The sequence below is a fragment of the Schistocerca nitens genome, chromosome 2 (assembly GCF_023898315.1).
Source record: "Schistocerca nitens isolate TAMUIC-IGC-003100 chromosome 2, iqSchNite1.1, whole genome shotgun sequence".
Lineage (NCBI taxonomy): Eukaryota > Metazoa > Arthropoda > Insecta > Orthoptera > Acrididae > Schistocerca > Schistocerca nitens.
Genome location: NC_064615.1, coordinates 188,413,250 through 188,432,756, shown reverse-complemented (window position 1 = coordinate 188,432,756; position 19,507 = coordinate 188,413,250). Strand labels below are relative to the sequence as shown.

General features: G+C 39.0%; 1 protein-coding gene across 1 annotated transcript in view; it reads right to left on the bottom strand.

The window, feature by feature from the left end:
• Positions 1–17,939: 17,939 nt before the first annotated feature.
• LOC126234311 (acyl-CoA Delta-9 desaturase-like) overlaps positions 17,940–19,507 on the bottom strand; it is a 284,371-nt gene continuing 282,803 nt past the window's right edge. Inside the window, exon 7 of the mRNA XM_049942997.1 lies at positions 17,940–18,735. Coding sequence (XP_049798954.1) covers positions 18,429–18,735 — 307 coding nt within the window. The 3' untranslated portion in view covers positions 17,940–18,428. The remainder of the gene's footprint in view (positions 18,736–19,507) is intronic.

Genomic DNA, 19,507 nt, shown 5'->3' with positions numbered 1-19,507 from the left:
TATTCACTTATGAAATTTGTTATTAACAATCCGAACGAATTCAAAAGTAATAGCAGTGTACATGGCTACAACACTAGGAGAAAGGATGATCTTCACTACTCGAGGTTAAATCTAACTTTGGCTCAGAAGGGGGTAAATTATGCTGCCAAAAAACTCTTTGGTCACTTAACTGATAGCATCAAAAGTCTGACAGATAGCCATATAGCATTTAAAAGGAAATTAAAAGAATTTCTGAATAGCAAGTCCTTCTACTCATTAGATGAATTTTTGTAAATAGTAAGTGGGTAATTTCCCCACCCCCCACCAAAAAATTAAAAATATTAAGTCTCATGTAATATTTTGTGTAATGTAATATCTTGTATTAACCTGACACGTTCCACATCATTACGAAGTGTCGTATTCATGATCTCTAGAACAAGTACAAATCTAATCTACATCGGGCCAATGGCTTTCTTCATAGCGGAGCTTCTGCACGACTACTGGCGCACACTCAACGCTCTTGTATAAAAGCTTTACCAGCAGCGCGCGATACTTCACGGAGACATGTAGGGCATCTCGGACGCAAACTTAGGAACCCGTGCGGCGCCTCTGTTGGTTACAGCGCCATCTACTGGTCAAACTTTTTTCTCACGATGTTTTCCCTGCGTCAACAATATGATGTTCAAAGCTGGCGTCATTCTGAGCAGGGGTTCTCTTTCTACAGCGTATTGAAATTGGAACTTTAATTATGGACATCCCGGCACTGTGTGTGTAACCAATAACAGTTCAAAAATGGTTCAAATGGCTCTGAGCACTATGGGACTCAACTGCTGTGGTCATCAGTCCCCTAGAACTTAGAACTACTTAAACCTAACTAACCTAAGGACATCACACACATCCACGCCCGAGGCAGGATTCGAACCTGCGACCGTAGCAGTCGCACGGTTCCGGACTGCGCGCCTAGAACCGCGAGACCACCGCGGCCGGCTTAAGCAATAACGCCCATACGACACTTCCTTAGGGTACTCCTGGTACTGCCTTTCGTCCCAATAATAACAGAGTACTGGTTTTGATCTGATTCAGGGAACTGTAAAGAATGCCTTCCTTAGCCAAGGAATACGGGATCATCGTGGGCGCTACTGTCTTCTCTAACGTTCTGGATTTCATGGTCGAACAGAGCATTCCTTGTAACACCTGTAGCCACTGATGGTACCAGCAGCTCACAGATTCGTTTTTCTTTTTTAATTGTTTATCTGTTACCTTCATTCTCCTGGTAGGGCTGACAGTGGCCACGTAGTTGCTCTTGAGCCTTTGAAAAGAAAAATTAAACACATCCACGCTGTTGAAGAGTTGGAATGACGTTGGTGCACAAAAGACTCTCATAGCATTTGCCAGTGACTGACGTGTAACACTATCTACAGGACTTATCTCTTCGAAAAAATATGGCCCTACAATAAACGAAGACATCAACTCGCACCACCCAGTTACCTTTGCACAATGAAGTGGTACAAGCTTATGTGTGTGCGGATTTTCCGCTGCCCATATTCAGCAATTCTGCATATTGACATGCCCTTGTAAATGCATTCGCAGTTGCGAATATGGACAACCATCAGCTGACTAATGGAATGACGACAGTGAAACCTTTGTGCGGCTCAGGGCTAGAAATGGATTTTCCGCTTCTTGTGAGCAGTAGCCTTATCACTAGGCTAGTTAGTTAGTTAGTTACGTGTTCCATTAATCAGTCTCACGGTAAACGTTATGATGTGGAACGTGTCATCAAGTGCATAAGAAACGTACACATGAATCAAGGTTCAAAATGGCTCTGAGCACTATGGGACTCAACATCTTAGGTCATAAGTCCCCTAGAACTTAGAACTACTTAAACCTAACTAACCTAAGGACATCACACACACCCATGCATGAATCAAGGGTTTTCTTTTTTTTAAGCTTAAAATTTTTATTACCTACCCCACTCCTTTAAATGGCAAAATATGCATATATTATACCTATAGATTTATTTATCCCTATTCAAGAATTCAGCTATGGTATAGAAGGAGTTGTCAAGGAGATATGATTTCAATTTATTTTTAAAACTATTACTGCTGTCTGTCAGATATTTTATTTCATCTGGTAATTTATCGAAAAATTTTGCAGCAACACTGTTGCTTTTAGACTGGTCCTTGTTGTTGAGAACAAATTTCATTACGGAGTATATCTACTGTGAGGCTGTTGTAAGACCTCCTAACTTTTTAAACAGATGCCTACAAGGTGTGCAGCTATGAGCCCCACGCATTATTTTAACCACTTCCTTTTGAGCTGTGAATACTTTTTGCCTAAGCATTGAGTTACCCCAAAATATTATTCCGTATGACATCAGAGAGTGGAAGTATGTAAAGTATCTTAGCTTGCTAATTCTATATTCTCAAAATTAGCAATTACTCTGATTGCAAAAGTTGCTCAACCTAGTCGGCTTAGGAGATCCAAAGTATGAATTTTGCAATTAAGACACTCATTTATATGTACACCCAAAACCTTAGTATGCTCTACACTGGCTACTGACTTCTGTTGATATGTTATATTTACTGAAGTAACTGTACTCCCTGCAGTAGAAAATTGGATGTGCTGTATTTTTTAAAAGTTCAGAGCAAAACAAATTCGCAGAAAAAACAAATTCGTAGAAAAAACAAATTCGTAGAAAAAACAAATTCGCAGAAAAACCAATCAATGACTTTCCAAAGAAATTATTTGTATCATTTTCTATTGGAGTTTCTTTTACTGGGTTAATAGTTATGCTTGTATCATCAGCGAATACTGTCGTTTAGCTTCTTGTTTCAGATAAGAAGGGATGTCATTCACATATATCAAGGACAGCACGACGCACGGCTGGACCCAAATTTCCATATGTCATCAACCATGTGTCTACACCCTGCACTCATATGTATTTTTCCGTACAGGTGAGATGCTGTTATTGAAAGTCACGTGCCCGATGTCGGCGGACAAATACGATATTTGAGACCCTATGTTATGATACTTTGTTCCTTCGGACATGCATGTATGTGCGAAGGAACATTGCGTCGTATTTGTAAATAACACAGGCACTGCAACATGAAAGAATAATTAAAACACTTGAAAATGTACACTGCTGGCCATGAAAGTAGCAGCACCATGAAGATGGCACGCAACAAACGTGAAATTGGCATGACGTCTACAATGTGCCTGGACATGCCAATAACTAGCATTTAGCGCAACTCCACAATGCAGAAATGAGTAATATGAGGTGTGTTGAAGACCTCTGGGTAAGTGCGAGCGGGACTCGCGCTCTGAAGGTTCCGCACAAACTTAATTATGTATACAGATAGTTCATACATCACTGGAAACGAGAGAGAGGAGCAACCAGGGGACGGGGCGGATCAAGGCGGCGGGAGGTGTAAAGGACTTGGATATGTTCGAGAAAAATGAGCAGATGGGAGAAAGGAATCAGGTCATAAGAGAATCCGCGTGGGGGATGGGAAGCGAGTGTAATATACATTTTCTTTTTTCCTTTATTGTATTTCAATTCTTCCCCATCGGGGCGGGCTGGAAGCAGCATATGCGCTGCTTTTCACCCGAAAGACGTAGAACATACAATAGAAGACATTTATAAATAACATAAATGAGAAAATATGGTGTACATATATATAAAAAAGGAGGGAACATTATGGAAGATGGATTTTTGTCTACAAAAAGGGGGTGACTGTAAAATGGAGATAAAATGGTTCAAATGGCTCTGAGCACTATGGGACTCAACTGCTGTGGTCATAAGTCCCCTAGAACTTAGAACTACTTAAACCTAACTAACCTAAGGACATCACACACATCCATGCCCGAGGCAGGATTCGAACCTGCGACCGTAGCGGTCGTGCGGATCCAGACTGTAGCGCCTTTAACCGCTCGGCCACTCCGGCCGGCAATGGAGAAAAAAACTGTAAAAAATTAGCGCACATAAAAACCGCGCACTGGGACAATTAAAGAACATGAGTCGAAGTATGACCGGAGCATAAAAGTATCGACGGATGGCGTAGCACATAACAATCACTGACAGTAACACTATGTACAAGTCCAGCACACAATTAAAATCACAGCTCTCGACGCACAGGAGAACAGCACCAAACATAATACTGACGTAGCACACTGATGGTGATGAGTAAAACACAGGATCTGCCAGGGGCATGGAGATGTGGGAGAAGGGAAGAAGGGTGGGAAGGGGGGGTAAAGGGGGGAGATGGGCGGGGTAGAGTTGAAGAGCGCTGGGGAGGGAAGGACGTGGGAGGGACACAGTTGAGGAGGGGGTGCAGGGACTCAGGGGGAAAAGGAGGAAAATCTGCTCTGTGAGAAGGAGGGGAGAGGAAAAGGGGGGCCCTGGGGAGGGGAGGGAACAAGGCCAGGTTACAGTTGGAAGGAAGGGTATATGTCACGGCGAAGGGGGGGGGGGTTGCTGGAAATTGCCCTGATGAAGGAGATGGAGGGTGTGGAGGTGGAGAGAGTGAGGAATACAGCGATAGAGGTGTGGCAATGGGCGGGGGGTGGAGAGGAAGGGGGTGCGGGGGATCAAGCCTGCAGTCAGTGTAAAGGATGCGAAGATGTTGGACGAAAAGGAGGAGGTGGGGGAAGGGGATGAGGTCATACAGGAGCTGTGTGGGGGAAGGAAGGTGGATACGGAAGGCGAGGCAGAGCGCATGGCATTCGAGGATTTGGAGGGCATTGTAAAAACGGGTGGGTGCGGAGATCCAGGCAATGCTGGCATAACAGGGGATAGGACAGATGAGGGATTCGTAGGTGTGGAGGATGGTGGAAGGATGTAATCCCCATGTCCGGCCAGACAGGAGTTTCAAGAGGCGGAGGCGAGAATGGGCTTTCTGCTGGATGGTCAGGAGGTGAGGGGTCCAAGTGAGGTGACGGTCGAGGGTGAGGCCAAGGTATCTCAGGGTGGGGGTGAGCTCGATGGAACAACCATAAAGGGTGAGGCAGAAGTCATGGAAGGAGCGGGTGGTGCGGCCTCTGATGATTGCCTGGGTTTTAGAGGGGTTGAGGCGAAGGAACCACTGGTTACACCAAGTGTTGAGCTGGTCAAGGTGGGTTTGGAGGGTGTGTTAGGACTGTTGAAGGGTAGGATAGAGAGCCAAGAAGCCGGGTAATCAGCATATTGTAGAAGGTGGACAGGTGGGGGTCGCTTGGAGTAATACAAATTCTGTGATCCATTTTTATACAGAATAAGTAATAGCAGACGTTTCCAGAACACATGTAAGTTTTGACAGCTCACAATGGATTAAACATCCAGTATGGCTAACATTGTGTAGAAACAAGGTGTCCAGCGAAGTAGTTCCTCATTTCAAAATCACACATCTTGCAAACAACAAACAGTCTGTTTATTGAGAAAGCTGTAAGAATTTCATACAGTAGTTATGCAGAAGTTTCGAAATAGTTCGAAAAGCTGCCAACGGTTGGCGCTGTAATTGCAATATATAGTGCCTGTAAATAGTGGGCCGCAGTTCAGAGCGCTCAAATCCATCGTTGAAAGTGAAAGGAGGTTGAAATCATGCATTCCACTGAACAACGTTGTCTTTCAGGCACTGTAAGACCATGGAACACATTCCTACGGCAACAAGGCGCAGTTTTCAAACACGATTTAATGTTTCAGAAGGACTCGATGCGAAAACAGTTCTCTAGTTCTTCTCCAAATTCCAATGAATAGGCAGTGTGGCCAGGCAAATTATAGTTACGATTGAAAATTTCGCCACGGTTTCTGGAATTATTCGGCAAAATTCAATGAATTGCAGCAGCGACTGGCTTGAAGCGTTCAAGCACGCAGTAATTACTGAGACAGAGCCTGCTCATTTTTCCATTCAACTTCAGAGCCACTAGGCCATATCTGTACGAGCTGTGCGACAGAAGGCTGACTTTCGTGAACCAGATTGTCACGGTGATTGGTAACGAAGTATTTGATGTGGGATGTGTACGGGTCACTGAGGAAGCACACCTCCACCTGAAAGGAGTCGTGAAGAAACAAAACTGGCGATTTTGGGGATCCAAAAATCCCATTTGTGTGAGCCGAAATCACAGTATTCTCTAAAGTTACTGTCTGGTCTGTGGTATGGATCATAGGCAATTACAGGCTCTTTTTTCATGCGAGGAACAGTCACTAGTGAACGTTACGTTGCAGTTTTGGAACAATTTGTCGCCACACAGCTAGTGTTGGAAGATCGACCAAGTTAATGCAATACGGGGTCGGGCAACGTCGCACTGAACAGGTGTTTCGCTTTCTTGATGAAGACTTGAAAATTTGCTGGTGCGGGGATGGATTGGCCTTCATATTCGCTCGATCTGACTCTTTGTGATTACTTTTTGTGGAGCATATTGAAAGACGCTGTCTACCGGAACGAAAATACACTCAAAATGGGTTTAGGAAGAACAGGGCAACAGAAACAGCAGTCTTTCAATTCATGAAAGTGGTCCTAAACGCCCCAGATAAGAATGAACTAAACTGTAGGATATTCTTAGATTTATACAAAGCATTTGATCTTCTCAGCCATGATTTAGTGCTTATGAAATTATATTGTAATGGGGTCCGCATGCCCTCGGGAAAAATTACGGCCGTAGTTTCCCCTTGCTTTCAGCCGTTCGCAGTACCAGCACGGCAAGGCCGTTTTGGTTAATGTTACAAGGCCGGATCAGTCAATAATCCAAACCGTTGCCCCTGCAACTACTGAAAAGGCTGTTGCCCCTCGTCAGGAACCACACGTTAGTATGGCCTCTCAACAAATACCCCTCCGTTGTGGCTGCACCTACCGCACAGCCATCTGTATCGCTGGGGCACGCAAGCTTCCCCACCAACGGCAAGGTCCCTGGTTCATGGAGGGATGTGATGGCAAATTTCATTGTTAGTTTTTGCCATCTGGACACTGGTGGACACCCCGAAAATACTGTAATATGATTTTAAAGACTGCTTGCGGAGGACGAGTTTAATTATGCACACTGATACTGTACAATCAGCACATCGTACAGCGCCATCTGTTAGCACTTAGCAGCTTTGCGAACTATTTTTAAACTACTGTGTAACTTCTGAATAAAGTTGTTACAGCTTTCTTAATAATAATAACCCTTGTTGCACTCGTCTATCAATCTTACTTTTCGAGATATTTAATTTTAAAATCATGGAACTTCTTCGCTCGACTTTTCACACGTTAAACAACACAACGATGAAAAAATCGCGCGAAACGGACTAATACGACGCACGAAACTACAATGGTCTCATTACTTTTTGAACGCATCTTCAGAAAGGTCTATTTGGGGTTTGAGCAGTCTATTGTGGAACTGACACTAGTTCTTAGCTAAGAAATCTTTATTTTGGTCATTTTTACGCGTATGATTGCTTTTCCTTTTCGTGCTGAATGAAGTTTACTTCGCTTGCAAGTACTTTGATATACTAGGTACAGTATATGCAGAGAATTATACTATTGAAAATAAATGATGATGTCCTAATCCTTCAGTAAATCTAATAAGTTTGTGATCGTATACATGTCTGTGAAGCTCAGGCCAAAATTTACGACTAATAAATTATGTGGTTTGTATACATTAAAGTTCCTGCTTCCTGCGAAACGTAAATATTTTTGGTTGTACTTTGCATAAAATCTATGGTGGGGGCAGTATTAAGATGTACGTTTACATAAAATGAGAAATGTAAGACTGGTAGGTACGGTACCAGGAGTTCCTTGTACTTACTTATGTTTAAGTTTTGCTAAATGAACGGTTTAGATATTCCTCCGAGTGATTCAATGAAGTCTTAACATGGACGACAAGTCTAGCGCGTAAATAAATAAACAGTAATTCCCCACTCACCGTGTTAAAGTTTGTAGTAAGTTGTGCTCATCACTTCTTGGATTCAGCGAGAGGTTTCAACTCCGGACAAGTCTGGGAAATATTTTCGTGAGTAAACGCACACAAGGCCACTATGAGAAAATAGTAAACGGACTGTGTACGCACTCACTATAAATGTCAATACTGAATACTGTCTACGCTTTATCTGATTATCGAAGTGGTAATCCGAAAGTGGCTGCATGTGTTTCCGTACAGACTGCAGTTGTTACAGGCAATAAATCCAGATGACAAACCAAACGTTCGTGACATTGTTCATTTGAAGGGAAGAAGAATTGAAGCTATTGAAACTGCTAACATTAACATATTAGAATGGATTTGGACCGTCTTGGAATATCAATTAGATGCTGTAAGTGCCACAAGTGGAATGCATGTAAAACTTAATTCAAGGGCCAGAAAAAAACTTTTGGAGTTGGGGCAGCAGGCAAACTTTATTTTTTTTTCTCTTAATTAGGCCTATTTAAAAGTTTACTTGTATGATAACGAAGTTGTAAAGTACCATATGGAACAGCCAGTATTTTTATTTACGATGTTTATTTTAGTAATTTATACCTAAAGAAGCGAAAGCAGAAAGGTGGAAGGAGTATATAGAGGGTCTATACAGGTGCGATGTTCTTGAGGACAATATTATGGAAATGGAAGAGGAGGTAGATGAAGATGAAATGGGAGATATGATACTGCGTGAACAGTTTGACAGAGCACTGAAAGACCAAAGTCGAACCAAGGCCCCGGAAGTAGACAACATTCCATTAGAACTACTGACAGCCTTGGGAGAGCCTGTCCAGACAAAACTCTACCATTTGGTGAGCAAGATGTATGAGACATGCGAAATTCCCTCAGACTTCAAGAAGAATATAATAATCCCAACCCCAAAGAAAGCAGGTGTTGACAGATGTGAAAATTACCGAACTATCAGTTTAATAAGTCACAGCTGCAAAATACTTACGCGAATTCTTTACAGACGAATGGAAAAACTGGTAGAAGCGGACCTCGGGGAAGATCAGTTTGGATTCCGTAGAAATGTTGGAACACTTGAGGCAATACTAACCCTACGACTTATCTTAGAAAATATATTAAGGAAAGGCAAACCTACTTTTCTAGCATTTGCAGACTTAGAGAAAGCTTTTGGCAATGTTGACTGGAATACTCTCTTTCAAATTCTGAAGGTGGCAGGAGTAAAATACAGGGAGCGAAAGGCTATTTACAATTTGTACAGAAACCAGATGGCAGTTATAAGAGTCGAGGGGCATGAAAGGGAAGCAGTAGTTGGGAAGGGAGTGGGACAGGGTTGTAGCCTCTCCCCGTTGTTGCTCAATCTGTATATTGAGCAAGCAGTAAAGGAAACAAAAGGAAAGTTCGGAGTAGGCATCAAAATCCATGGAGAAGAAAAAAAAACTTTAAGGTTCGCCTATGACATTGTAATTCTGTCAGAGACAACAAAGGACTTGGAAGAGCAGTTGAACGGAATGGACAGTGTCTTGAAAGTAGGATATAAGATGAACATCAACAAAAGCAAAACGAGGATAATGGAATGTAGTCGAATTAAGTCGGAAGATGCTGAGGGAATTAGATTAGGAAATGAGACACTTAAAGTAGTAAATGAGTTTTGCTATTTGGGTAGCAAAATAACTGATGATGGTCGAAGCAGAGAGGATATAAAATGTAGACTGGCAATGGCAAGGAAAGCGTTTCTGAAGAAGAGAAATTTGTTAACATCGAGTATAGATTTAAGTGTCAGGAAGTCGTTTCTGAAAGTATTTGTATGGAGTGTAGCCATGTATGGAAGTGAAACATGGACGATAAATAGTTTAGACAAGAAGAGAATAGAAGCTTTTGAAATGTGGTGCTACAGAAGAATGCTGAAGATTAGATGGGTAGATCACATAACTAATGAGGAGGTATTGAATAGAATTGGGGAGAAGAGGAGTTTGTGGCACAACTTGACGAGAAGAAGGGATCGGTTGGTAGGACATGTTCTGAGGCATCAAGGGATCACCAATTTAGTACTGGAGGGTAAAAATCGTAGAGGGAGTCCAAGAGATGAATACACTAAGCAGATTCAGAAGGATGTAGGCTGCAGTAGGTACTGGGAGATGAAGAAGCTTGCTCAGGATAGAGTAGCATGGAGAGCTGCATCAAACCAGTCTCACGACTGAAGACCACAACAACAACAACCCATTTTCTGTACGGAAATGGCATGCAATGTCTACAGGAATTTTGTTAAAGTGCCCCACTGCATATTCGAAAAAGGTTTTTGCTCAAACAGTAGCTGAAAGACTATTTTTGTTCACAAGTCTATTCATGGAGGCTTCTCACAGAATTTACTACACAAAAGTTTACAAGAAAATTTATTCAACCTCTGTTCTAAGAATTTTTGTGTAACTTTTCCTCTAATTATAATTCACTTAGCTTGTCCATTCATATATTCATTCATTCATTTATCGACACTGCTGGAAATATGTTGTTTCTGACTACTGATGGTGTCATAAAAATCTGTTTTAAGAAGGAACTATGATTGTCATATTTCAGTTACCTTTCTTTTAATTTTATGACTGTGTATGGTGATTGCACTAAGTGTGTTTTAGTTTTGCAGCTCTTTTTTTAGTGTTCCCTTTTTAGAATATCTTAACATGAAAATATTCCTATACATTGTTTCTTTTAGTTACCTGACTTAGTGAATTCATTTCACCTGTGGCATCTTAATGTCATAACCAAAGTTGGTTCTTAAATTTGGAAATTATTAGTTTTGTAGTTATAGTGTACATTTAAGTGAGGCATTCTGCACTTCTTTGAACTTATACAATGTAACTGATAGCCAGTTTAAAATATAATATTTACAAAAAAATCACATAAACAAGAACTGAAACATGTTTACTCAGGTTACAAACTTGCTGTTTTCTTCTCATTGGGCCACTATGCTGGGCCAATGTCTCTTTCTGTGCATATGTGCTCTGATGCACAAGAAAAGTTTGTAAACTGAATGAAGATGTTGCACTTACTGCTCTGCCTCTTAATTTCTTCATTACATAGTGAATAGACTCATTATAATCATATTTTTAACCAAAATTTTCCACTGATAAAATCTTCTCATTCATCTCCTGAATGGCTGCATCACCTTGACACAACATTTCTGTGTGTTTCCAGTTGGTCATCTTCAGGGAAAGTGTCAGATGCTATGTTCTGGCACTGTGTCCTTGTCTGTCTAGCTGAGATGAACATTTTTTACATGCTCCATACAGCACTACAAGATACAGCACCACTTTGGCAACAGGTGAGAGAAGGGATAGGCTTAAAACTTCATCTGACAGCTTCGTGGTGAATGTGAAAAATAAATTTGACCTGTTGCTTCAGTTGGAAACTGATGAGCTGCAGGCAGATGTGGGTGTAGACAGTGTACAACAAACTTTCAGCAACAAATTGAAAAGTAAAAATGTAGACAAAGTCACCAAAGGGAAGGAAAGTTTTGTTGGTAGGTAGTTCTCATGCTATAGGTGTAGGTCAACTTTTACAGGGTGAACTAGTATGAGAATACCTGTTCAACTATTTTCATACTGCTGGTCTGGGGCAAGTGACAGAATTTTGCACCACTTTAGACTTTGATGAGCTTGTGTCTGTTCTGAGATGCCATGACTGACCTCATTTGAAGAAGAGTTAATTTGGAGTTGGAACAGCTGCCTTGTCAGATGCAGTGCCAAATATTGACATCGTTCCTGTAGATTCTGTCAGTAGATGGGATGGGTCGACAGAAGCGTCCGATCCCACGCATCGGCTTTGACCCGTGACGTAAGGGTGTTGTCGTGTGTGACGTCATGACGGCGCGGAGTTTGGTTTGAGTGTGGCTGTCTCCAGTTCTGTTTTATCTTACTTTATTTACTTTTCTGATTTGTTCGTTCTATCTCGTGAGATTTTTTATTTTTTTAATTTAAAAACACTTATTACTTATTTTAATTATCTGTTTCCTCCAATTTCTGTTTTAGTTTATTGTATTTATCTTTCTGATCAGTTCGTTCTATCCCGTGAGATTTTTTTTTTAAAAAGACAAAAAACACTAATCAGCTACTGAAGCATCTTTATCTTCTATGAGTTGCAGGGGTTACGACCCCTGGGGAGGTGGGTGGGTATTCATGCATGGCTGTCTTCACTTACACGTTGTAGCTACACAAGGCGTCTAAATTTGTTTATATTTAGTTTGCCTCCCACCCAAAACACCCCATTTCCCGCACTTGTCCCGTTAGTGTCATTAGGCTTCTTGTGGAAAGTGTGTGTGTTTGTTTTTGTTTCCGCCACATTTGTGACGTCATGGGTCAAAGCAGACGGGCGGGATCGGACGCTTCCGTATTTCCGATGGGATTATACCAAGCTTTGCCTTCCCTCAACAAGAAGGGAAGGGGTAAACTGGCTGGGTTAAAAGCAGAAAATTTAATTAAGGGGGGGGGGGATGAAAGACAGGAAGAAATAGTTTAAAGAAGTTTAGACTGAAACAAACCTTTGATTTATGAGAGAACCTAAACAACATAATTCTGGCATGTTGCATCAGCATACACAACTGTCAGTTGAAAATTTTCAGCAATCAGCAGAAATTTTATTTCCACCCAACTTGTTCTCAATCATTATGAAATGCCAACTGTCTTTATTGCATCAAAATATTCAAGGGGCACTGCATCATTAAGAGAAAAAATATTAATTGCACAGAAATGTGTAGTAATCAGAATAATAGCTGGATCCCACCACCCAAGATCACTTTGCAGACATTAATTTAAGGCACTAGGGATATTCACAGTACCTTTACAATACATATATTCACTTATGAAGTTTGTGGTTAATAACAAATCACACTTCAAAAATAATAGCAAAGTGCATAGCTTCAACACTAAAAGAAAGGACTTCACTGTTCTGGGTTAAATTTGACTTTGGCACAGCTACAAAAATCTTTGGTCATTTGCCAAATAGCAATGAAAGTCTGTATTTAAAAATGAATTAAAAGAATTTCTGAATGACAACTCCTACTCAATAGATGAATTTTTAGATATAAAATAGCAATTAAAAAAATTGTAAAGAAACCTCATGTTAAATTGGCACATTTCACATAATTATGAATGCCGTATTTGCGTCTATGGAATAAGTACTAATGTAATGTGGTGTTTCAATACTGTTTTCCCTAAAAACTAAGCCAGATTAGACCAAATATTACAAAGAACCATGGATTACTCAAGGAATAGAGGAGTATTGTAAAACAAAAAGAAAACTGTATATGTCAGTCAGTAACTGCTCTGATGTTAATGCTATAGTTCAGTAGAAGACAACTACAGAATGTTGAAATTGGTAATATGGGCATCAAAGCAAATTCATTACAAGAGAAAGATAATCACATCAGATAAAATTATATGGAATATAGTGAAGGAGGAGACTGGCAGCATCAGAGGTGAAGAGGAACACACAGCATTAAGAATAAGTGAGAAATAGGTAACAGATGTGCATCATGTTGGACAACTATTTCATAACTATTACTAAATTGATGGGGTTGTCAAGTTCAGTAGCTGCTGCAATGGAATATGTCAGACCTCTCATTACACATAACTTCAGCAATATGAGTATGACTCTCACTACACCAGAGAAGCAATGTCCACCATGTAATCTTTAAAATAAAATAAATCTAGTGGTTATGATAAAATACCAACAAAGTTAGTTATAGAGTCTACTTCTGAGTGTAGTAACATATTAAGTTATCTCTATAACCAGTCATTTATCAGTGGAAAATTTCCTCAGTCGTTGAAATATGCTGAAGCTCAGCATTTTCAACAATTTTAGAAAAGGTTGTCTACAGTTGGCTCCTTAACTATGTGATAGCAAATAATATATTCCCAATGTCACAGTTTGTTTTTCTGATGTGTTTTGATATTGAGAATACTACCTACACATACAGCAATGATGTATTAAATTCATTAGACAGTAAATTCCAGGCTACTAGTGTACTTGGTGATCTGTCACATGTATTTGAACTGTGTGAATTAAGTAAATTAAATTATTATAGTGTAACAGGAAATGCTCCAATATGGTTCAAACCCTGTATGCCTGACAGGAAACAAAGGGTCTCAATAGGAAGGAGACATAAAGCATCATACAACTAGTAATTAAATGCATGCAGTATCCCACAAGATTCCATCATAGGGTCATTACTTTTTCTTGTGTATTTGAACAACCTTTCATCAGTATCAGTACCAGAACAAGTTTGTTTTGTTAGCAGATGCGTAATATTGCAATAAACAGCAAATCAAATATAGTCTTACAAAGATCAGTTAATGATGTGTTTATGAACATTAATGAATGGTCCCTAGCCCTTTCTTTGTCACTAAACATCATGCAGCTCAGACCATGTTAGAGGTTTCCTGTCAGTATGTACCTAAAATATGCTGATAAGCAGACAGAACTTGACAGTGTTAAATTCTTGGGACTGCAGCTTGATAATAAATTCAAGTGGGAGAAGCATATCACAGAACTGCTGAATTGCCTAAAGAACTCTCCGTTTGTAATGCGAGTGTTGTCAGACATGTGATATAAAAATAGAAAAGCTAGCATACTTTTCTGCTCTCATTCCATATTGCTATATAGGATCATTTTTGGGGTACTTATCATGCCAAGATATAGTTTTCTGAATCCAGAAATGTGTAATAAGAATTATATGTGGTGCCAACCCAAGAACATCCTGCTCAATCCTGTTTAGAGAACTAGGGGTACCAACTACTGCACCCCATCATATTAATTCCTTTATGAAATCTGTCATTAAAATATTTTTGTGTTTGAAACCAAAAGCTCAGTTCATGGAATCAATTCTAGAAGTAAGAATAATGTTTGCAAACTACTTTGGTACAGAAAGGTGTTCATTGTTTAGGAACACAAATTCTCAGTAACTTGCCAGCAGCCATAAAATGTTTAACTACTACTAAAGTTCAGTGTAAGAGGATCCTAAAGGATTTGTTGGTAGTCAGCTCCTCCTATTAGTGACGAATTTCTTAGCAGCAATGAGTGATGCTTATAGATTACTAATAATATCAAATAATTGGAGTATTATCTACAATCTGACTTCTGTGCAAATTCAGTGCAGCAATGTGAGAATTGTAAATTAGTGTCGTAAAATGATTTTTCTGTTTGATGTCATATGGCTACAATAGCCTAAGAATTATCATATGCACCTGGTGTATTGAACATTTACATGTTTTGTGACAAGTTTGTTGTTACTTTGTAAACCACAAGTGTTTAAGATTTTTTGACTTATTCCATGTTCATGAGGACCATTTCAGTTGTGATCTGTAGAAGGTTCATTGGCACATCTTTTCTTTGCTTTGTAAACTTCTGTTGTGTATTCTTGCTCTCTGACACGTTCAAAATCCTGGAGAATCTCCTCACTAAGCATCTATTTGAACAAAAAGTATATCAAATCTAATCATTGGCTGATGCGCTGATGGCCATTCACTCACCAGGTACCATAAATACCAGGCATATGCATAGAATGTCCTTGTCTAAGCATAATGGGTACAATATAGCTTTTTTTGTGCTTGTCTCTGATTTCCTCAGCAGACAGAACAGACAGGCAGCACAATGACTCAATTCTCAGACTCACCTTCGTCAGCTGGGACAACCTCTTTTTGACAGATGTTAGTGTAATCCAATAGTTATAAAAGATCACATCCTACAAAAACCTGATACACCTGAGTACAATGAATGTAAAGTCATTTAAATGTCATTTCGAGATATTGCTACCAGTCGCTTCATATTTCTGAGAAGATTTCATCAGTGAAATTCAGTAAGGAAGGCTGTGATCTCAAATAATATTTTCTAGTACTTTATATTTCAGAAGAGGACTGTTGAGCTTAGAAATAGTCTAATGCATGTTCTGGTTACTTTCTATTAACTAAAAATGACTGTTCCTATCACATTATCTCAAACTATGCTTCTATGAAATGAATCTTCAGTCAAAATAATGCACTGACATCTTGTTCCTTAGAAATCTTTCACTTCATGTCAGATGGTAGGGAGGAGGGACTCAAGCAAAGCCATTCTTTGGATGTTTTCCATTTATGAAGCTTTGATTGATTTGAAATATGTGCTTGTACATGATAAATATCAGATTTAAAGTTAAATTCTTTTCTCCTTTGTGATTAGTTTTTAACTTATTTAAATGCGTATGGAAGTACTGAACTATCATTCAACATTAGTTCTAATTTGATGTTCACATTTACTGATGTAGTACATTCATGTCATGTACTGATTTATATATAGGAAGCTGTTAATAAAAACAGATAACATGTTTATTTATCATATTTAATTACTTCATTATATACACAAGTAACACATATCAACTTTATGACAATGAACTTTAATTTTGAAGCTGCTCTATTAAACAGGGTGAAATGCTACATTAATAATTACAGACAACATATAATGTCTACTGTTCCAGCAAAACATTCTTACATGTATTTAAAAGTAATGACTTGCTGATTATGTGAATGTAACAATATGTTGTGCAACTGGTACATACGTTTTACTTAAAGCTATCATCAAAGAAAAACCTCACTAAATGGGCACAGATATGCCTTAATTTATATGTGACAACCAACATATTGGTCCATCAGCAGTAGATAACATATCTGTCCTCTTGTCACCGGTTTCTTTGGCATCTTAAGGTCTTATGACCTTATACAGGAAGGGCTTTAAAAATTTACAGTTACAGTTGGATGCAAAGAAAAGTGCAATTAAAAGAAAAGGAAACACATATAGCTATGTTCTCAATTACTTCTAAGCTACGAGTAGATGACATTTGTTACGATACATGCGATTTTAATATTTTTATTTATTCTCATACTTGGCGGTCTGGTTCATGTCCCAGTTTGATACTACTATGAATGGTTGTTGTACATAGCCTTCAGTTAAACTGAAGATCTTTATAATATGTCTCAGTATTACAGATTATTTTGCCCACATTTGATTAGGATGTTTTTATGCCCACAAGTTTTGTTCACTGCGCACACAGTAAAAACTTGCATGGTGTCATTATGGGAAAAATTTGGTATGTGTAGAAAAACATGTTTCATAATAAATCTAGTCATGTTCAAATTAATTTTACAACTCTGACAACATTGGTCACCAGCAAATGTATTTTCCAGAGGCCTCAGCAAGTTTAACCTAATATTTTAGTAATAGCAGCAGAAACATTTGACATTAATTTTTCATAGAACTATTAAACTGACTACTTTTTAAGTAGATATCAATGTTATCACTGAAATATGTTGTATTTGTAAGTATTAAATAAGCACAAGGGTACAGAGACAAAAATTATGAACACAAATTATCTTTTGCAACAGTGTCCTTGACCTACAGTTGTTATGATAACAATCATGGGAAATGAATCATCTTGCGCAGAATTTAAACGTAGCCATTTATCAATCAAGAAAATAAATTTCTCTGTTCAAGATTGCAATTTTCTTTTACTCAGCAGTAATATTCAAAGTTATCAATGATAAAATAGAGACCTTAATATCTTCAGTGAAGCCTATTTTTGAAAATGTTCTTCATTCATTAGATCCACTGCAAAGAAACTTTATTGTGCATCTGACCTGTTAGCTGTCTACAGCTTACTGTTTCTAGCTAACTTTTTACTAACATTGTCATTGGACCTCATCAGTTAAGAAAGAAAGGCATTTATGGCATTCAACTGATTTTAGTGTCACACTAAAATCTCTGTTTTGCTTTAAATTACTGTTTTTCATTTCTGAAAAGATATTTCCTTCACATATGTGATCAGAAATTAATAAATACCAGGGAGGGGATCATGATGTGAGTGGCTTGTACTAGACAACTGTGTGATAAACCAAACAAAATAATTAGTAATTATCTAATTACATTCACCTCATAAAAAGAAAGTTTTATGAATTATCACATATGGAGATGTACAAGAACAGCTGTGAACAGTTATAAATACCTGTTGTCATATCATTAGAACTAAAAGAAAGGAAGCGGTATGCTATGGTAAAAAAATTTGTCGATGAGGCTGATATTATGCAGCAACTACATTGGATTGAAATAAATAACACGCATGTAACATACTTCTTATTGGGTACTACAATGCACCATACAGGAAAGGATTCTACTTCAGTGGAAACAAAAATCAAAGTTATACTGTATACATGTTTCACACTTCATTTTTTTGCTCATCACAGAGTCCTTTAATAACAAACATAACTTGTTGTGTTCTTTGCTCACATGGTAGCCATTAAACACTTAGCCATTAGGCCCCAATGTAGTGGCAGTATCACTGTTCCAAACTATGATAAAACCACCATTACAGCCAATGCATCTTGTGCACTTGTGTCTGCATGTACACAGCAAGACAGAATTGAAGAAATGGAATTAATTGTGATTTCACTACTACTTAGGTTTCATACAGTTTTTTTAGCATATGGTCCACCTCTGCATGAATCACGCAACTCACACATGCCAAAATCAAACGCAGCCAGATAACAACACTGCAAGCTTGGTCAGTCTCATGAACCACCTGTGGCAGGTTTTTTCTGCAGGGACAAGTCAGTGACATCATTTCGGCGGTACACAGGGTGAGAACCATCGCCATTCATCAGTGCTGTCCGACGGACTAGGTCCTCAGAAGGCACTCTTCTGTCGTACACCATACCGAGGCGTGCGAAGAGGTCCAAAAACAGGGTGGTAACATTGAAGCCGTATGCACCCAGCTCAGCTGCCTTGTAGTCCCAGGGGAAGGCATGATGGTAGTTGTGCCACCCCTCACCCATTGCTAGAAATGCCACCAAACGGTTCTCCACTGGGCTGATATGTCTAAAAGAAATGAGAAAATCAGGTTGTATTAAAGAGGCAAGAAGTACAATTTGCTACTAATACATGGGATGAGCTATGAGGTCTTTGATGTCACACATCATTTGATGCCTTAAAGATAATGATAATCTTTTACCTCTCCGACTATGCTTGACAGATGTCCCATAAAATAATAACAATTGCGCTTTAAAGTCTCTAAGGCAAGCAGAATGTTTTCAAGAAACAGTCATCAATTTATTTTCTTTTTCTTTTTGAATGATTTGTTGACACAGAAAAAAATCAAAACTCAATATTTTTCCAGATTACATACTAACAGACCATGTCAGTGGCATACTGAAGTCACAAAACTGCTGGACTTAATAGTTTATTTTCTGTAGCTCTTGAAAGATAGCATTAGAAGTAAATGTGAAAGATTTGTTAGAAAGAAGGCAGTTGGTTCACATCAGCAGAGGCTACATGGCCAACAGTAACCTTCATATTTTTCATTGCTGTCATGCTCTCAACAGTCATTTGTTTTCTTTTGGTGTTGATGATGAAATGATTTTGTCATTTGCATTAACTACAAATACAATAAGATGCCCAAAGTATGTACAACCATTAAATTTTCTCTCCGTGAAGCCTAAAGATTTTCTTGGTGAGGCGGGGAAGAGTTGCTAATACCTGAGTACAACAGCTTTCAAAATCAGCACCTCTCTTGGATCAGAATATCAAAAAATGATTTTTCCTTCGTAAGTGTATGCATTACATTGGACTAAATGGAAAAATGCAAGGAGAT